The following is a 5,050-nucleotide window of genomic DNA, read 5'->3' on the forward strand; positions in this document are numbered from 1 at the left end:
ACTCTTAACTTGAAAAAAAAAAAAAAAAACATACTCCAACATCAGAACTAACTTTTGCAATTGAAGTCCAAAAGGACCAACCATAAGTGGAATTTGCTGAATGGAAGGTGAATTGGATGCTATAATTGAAGTATGTCCTCTTGTGCCAAAACATCTGCAACAATAGGACTTGCAGAGAAGAAAGAGCTTTCCATTTCCTGACCAATAAATGAGTTAGCAAGTGGTCCTCTGCCAGTGCTAACTCCTATTCAAGATTCAAAGACATGGCAATCTGGCTTTTGATTTCCCAAAAAAGCCAAACAATCTCTGTAATCATCATTGGAGTCAATCTAGTTTGCTTTTGATTTCCTAAGAAAGCTAAACAATTTCTGTCATCATCATTGAAGGCCCTGCAAGCAGAGAAACTTGTGCAAAACATTGCATCAGTTAACAGAAAAAGAATTCGACAACTGGTCATAATCAAAGAAATCAAAGTGGTACAATCTGTTCAGTTGTAATATTTCAGGAGGCTGCAGTGTTCAAGTTGGTTCCACATAGCAATGGAATGCACTGTTAAACTTCATCTTCCTAGTTACCTTTCAATAATTAAGAAAATACACGGCAACCAGGTATATAACCAAAAAAAATTTAATGCAATTTCACACTTTTAGTTGAAAACACACGATCAATAATATTCAGTTGGTTGACATGTTGAAGCCATTAATCTACATTTCGCATTGATCTTCATTCACAAGAATGTCAAAAAAATGGTAGTAGTCGTAAATTTCTTCTTCCTAACCTGGCTCCCGATCAATTAAGTGGAATAACTCGCCTCAGCAGGGAATGGGCTGCTACTATGCGAGTATATAGATCATTGGAAATGTTTCTTCCTTGCAGAATCTCCGAACATGAACAGAGTATTTTCTTCTAAGCAATCTGATCAGACATAAATACACAAGTCAATCAGATGTTCAGATCTATGTTGGTTTTGAGGGCCATGGGAAAATTTTGGGAAATCCAATGCAATGCAAGAGCTACTACGAACAAACTATCACTGTGAATTATCAATTTAGATCTGAGTGGATGGGGGTAGTTCAATTGTCTCCTCGAACGAAATGGAAGACTCAGAGGCATCAGCAAGTGCTGAAAGTGTGTGTAAGACAGCATTTGTATCATCCAAGTAATAGCGAGCCTTGCTTGGCTTCTGGCCAACAGTGCAACCAAACATTAACGCATTAGAAGCTACCATATCCTTTGCTACTACACCAGAAATGCCTTCAAACATGTCCTCATCTGACCTGTCATCCCCAATGCACAGCAAAAAATCAGCTGGTCTTCCCTTTGCAGCCATTGACGACAGAATTTTCTCTGCTACTAGGCCTTTGCTAACTCCCTGTAAAAGCAACAGCAGCACGATGAAACAGACGAAAGCTAACAATGCAAAATTTGAAGAAAATTGATTCAACAGTAATTTGCAACGGTATGTGAGATACAACGAAACCTTAGGATTGAAAATCATATATAAAAGAACTTTAACTCTAATGATAGATCAGTTATTTCAGAATAAATGACACAGCACAGGGCATGATGCCTCTGAGATTAGTGATGATTACAAACTTAGTACAGTATGGAAAAGCATACCTGAGGTTTAACTTCAACAATAAACTTGCCACTCTTCACAGTGACAGGTTCATTTGTAAGTACACTCTCTAAATGATCCAGCATTTCCTTTGCCTGGGAAGACCCAAACCCAGGCTCTGCATCCCTATGATGCCAAACTAAAGCACTTTCTTTGGTTTCAATAGCAGATCCATCAGTAGACTCTGTATACAGTTTCATCACGGGTTCAGCAATCTGCATCCATGAAAAATCCATGGCCTGGCTATGGGTTTCCCATCCTTCATGTTGAGTCCACCTGCATATATTGAGATGACACGAGAATATTAATATATGAATGTGTTTATCCTTCCACTTATTAAATAGTATACCTAAAAACAATGTAGAACATTAGAGACTATGCACATCGGTAAGAATGAGATTCACATTAGCATGTATTAGAAAGGCGATAGCTTCCTTTGGGTAATTACTGGTGATGATGAATGTTTGGACTATGTAAAGCAGAATTTGAAGAAATCAGAAAACAATTTCTTAGTGTTGTTAGACAACTTAAATTTAGCTCAACTGCAAATTAACATGCACAATTGTTTGAATTAAAGAAAAAATGACTTCTTGTATTCAGTACACAGCTATGTGTGCATTATATACTTGGTGTAGAACATTTTGTGCATTGTTTCAACTCATAACTTACTATGCTGTATGTAACTTTTTTCTTTTTCATATGTTTTCCTCACTCAGTAAGCAGGCAAATGTCAATGATCTCTCTTCATATGCATTCTCCAAGTAGAATATAAATTTATGTACTTCACGGTCAATGGTTCCTCATCATAAACAGCATGAAACAACAAAAGAAATGATTAAATCTGTTAGACTATTTATGCAGCAATTGAGCATGTACCATATACCGAATGATGAAATTTCTATAATTTGTTAGGTCTCACTGCTAATTGGAATGTTCTTAGATGCTTTTTTTTTAATGGAATGTAAAATATCATAAACCAAGGAGAGAGTACCTAATGAAGTATCCATGTTCTGCTGCAATTCCAAGCTCCTCGCATGGTGAAAACCAATCATTTAGACTTTGCCGGCCTCTTCCACTGACAATAAAAACTACATTGTTGTTATCTTCACAAAGAGTATTGACTATCCTAATAACTTCTAGGTTAGGCTTTTTGTTGATGGATGTTTGTGGCACCAATGTTCCATCATAATCCAGTAAGATAGCCCTACTCTTAGAATTTGTATAAGCTGAGACAATTTGTTCAGCATCAAGCTTTCTAAAATTGGGATCCATTGCCACCACCCTGAATCCAAATCCAAGACCAATTCCCCAACTGCTCCTCCTGAAATGGTCCTTGCAGGTTCTCTCCAAGTCCTGCATGAAGCTCTTTGACCAATAAGCGACATCATGAGTTTTGACATAACGGTAGTGTTTCTCATGTCGCAATTGTTTCTCCCCATCAGAAAGGGAGATAGCCTCATTCATTGCTTCCCCAGTGGTCTCTATATTCCATGGGTTGACTCGAATCGCACCGCTAAGAGAGGGAGAGCAACCAATGAATTCTGAGACCACCAGCATGCTCTTGTTTGGGTCATTTGCCACTGAGTCATTGGAGTCAAATGCCCCTTGTCTGCAAACAATGTACTCATAGGGAGTCAAGTTCAAGCCGTCCCTAACAGCAGTGACAACTACACAGTCCGCAATAGTATAGTAAGCAATCTTCTCAACCGCCGACATGGGTCGCTCGATGAGAACCACTGGGCTGTACCCTTCATGACCAAAGGTCGCATTGATCCTTTGACAGCTCTCGTCAATCTCGTCCTGGATCTCTTTGAGATCCTTTCCTTGGGCCCTTGCTGGATTGGCAATTTGGACGAGGACTGCTCTCCCCTGCCACTTGGGGTGAAGTTTTAGCATCTGCTCAAAAGCAAGCAGCTTGAGGTTGATCCCTTTGAATAAGTCCATGTCGTCGACGCCGAGGAGAACGGTTTTTCCGTCAAACTGCTGGCGAAGCTCGTTTACCCGCCACTCCTTGTCGGGGAGGCGGAGCATGGACTGAAGCTGGCTCATGTGGATGCCGACGGGTAAAATCTTGATCCCGATGGTGCGACCAAAGTAGTCCAGGCCGATGTAGCCACGCTTGGATTGGTATTCGATGCCAAGCATGCGGCTGCAGCAGGAGAGGAAGTGGCGGGCGTAGTCAAATGTGTGGAAGCCGATGAGGTCGCAGTTGAGGAGGGCTTTGAGGATCTCCTCGCGAAAGGGGAGAGTGCGGTAGATCTCAGAAGAAGGGAACGGGACGTGGAGGAAAAAGCCCATCCGGAGGCGATTGAAGCGGCGGCGGAGAAAAGTTGGGAGGGCCATAAGGTGGTAGTCGTGGATCCAGACGTAGTCGTCTTCCGGGTTGATCACCTCGATCACCTTATTGGAGAAGAGCTTGTTGGCGAGGACGTATGCCTCCCACAAGGACCGATCGAAGCGAGCGCTTCGGGAGGAGGAGGAGGCGGAGAAGGGAAGCATGTAGTGGAAGAGCTGCCAGAGGCGGCGCTTGCAGAATCCATGGTAGAAGCGGTCATACAGATCCGGAGGGAGGAAGGCCGGCACGCACTTGAACCGATCGAGCAGCGTCTGTGCCACATCGTCCTGCTCGTGAGCCTCCACGTCGACTTGGAGGGAGCCAACGTAGAGCACCTCCATGTCTTCCGGGAGCCCGTCCTTGAGCTGGAGAAGGAGGGAGTCCTCGTCCCAGGAGAAGCTCCACCCGCGGCCGTCCGGACGGCGGCGAGCCCGCACCGGGAGCTGGTTGGCCACGATGATGATCCGCTCCTGCGCCTGCGAGGACTGCACGTCGGAGGCCACGCTGCTAGCCCGCTCCTCCTCCTCCTGCAGTTCCGCCAGCGAACACGGCACCGTCATCACTCTAGACATCCGCCGCAACCCTCGCGCTCCTCCTCCTCCTCCTCCGCCTCCGCCGCCGCCGCCAAGACTCAGCGCCTCAAAGTTCCCCGAGGCCAAATCGAGAAGGTTGGTGTACGATCTGGACATCATCTTGGCTTTCCACCGTTTCTTTTCCTGCGCAGAGCTCAGATCAGAAGCGAGAAGCCCTAGAAGACAATGGAGGAGGAATCAAAGACCGCCATGGATGCCCCCACCATGGTTGATGAATTGGATAACGAGGGAGTTGAACTTTCGGTCATTTTTTTTACATGCCCCTCATTTTAACAGATATTTTAAAATACTCCTAAAATGTTGTGAAATATCTAGGGATGTAAATGAATCAAACAGTTCACGAGTTATTCGGAGTTCGATTCGATAAAAAGCTCATTCAAGTTCATTCGTTTATTTTATCGAGTCGAGCTCGATTTCGAGCTTGATAGTTTTATCGAGCCGAGCTCGAGCTTAAGGATATTCGGCACGTGAGCTCACGAATATGTTAGTTTGTAGGCTCACGAG

At 43.9% G+C, this 5,050-nt stretch overlaps 1 protein-coding gene across 1 annotated transcript; it reads right to left on the reverse strand.

Moving 5' to 3' along the window:
* Nucleotides 1-613: 613 nt before the first annotated feature.
* On the reverse strand, nucleotides 614-4,751 carry LOC122052557 (probable alpha,alpha-trehalose-phosphate synthase [UDP-forming] 7). The gene is made up of 3 exons (XM_042614136.1): nucleotides 2,610-4,751; nucleotides 1,621-1,894; nucleotides 614-1,372 (listed from the first exon to the last, which is right to left on the reverse strand). Exons 1-3 carry the CDS (start codon nucleotides 4,643-4,645, stop codon nucleotides 1,049-1,051), a joined length of 2,634 nt encoding a protein of 877 aa, XP_042470070.1. The 5' UTR covers nucleotides 4,646-4,751; the 3' UTR covers nucleotides 614-1,048.
* Between the last annotated feature and the right edge of the window lie 299 nt (nucleotides 4,752-5,050).

This window comes from Zingiber officinale, chromosome 3A (genome assembly GCF_018446385.1).
Source record: "Zingiber officinale cultivar Zhangliang chromosome 3A, Zo_v1.1, whole genome shotgun sequence".
Taxonomy (NCBI): domain Eukaryota; kingdom Viridiplantae; phylum Streptophyta; class Magnoliopsida; order Zingiberales; family Zingiberaceae; genus Zingiber; species Zingiber officinale.

Bases quoted from the DNA above. Each gene is read 5' to 3' on its own strand.
- LOC122052557 (XM_042614136.1), bottom strand. From the start codon at position 4,645: ATGATGTCCAGATCGTACACCAACCTTCTCGATTTGGCCTCGGGGAAC. The intron at 1,895-2,609 runs GTACTCTCTCCT...CAATATATGCAG, and splicing joins GAACATGGATACTTCATTAG to GTGGACTCAACATGAAGGAT. The intron at 1,373-1,620 runs GTATGCTTTTCC...TTGCTTTTACAG, and splicing joins TTGTTGAAGTTAAACCTCAG to GGAGTTAGCAAAGGCCTAGT.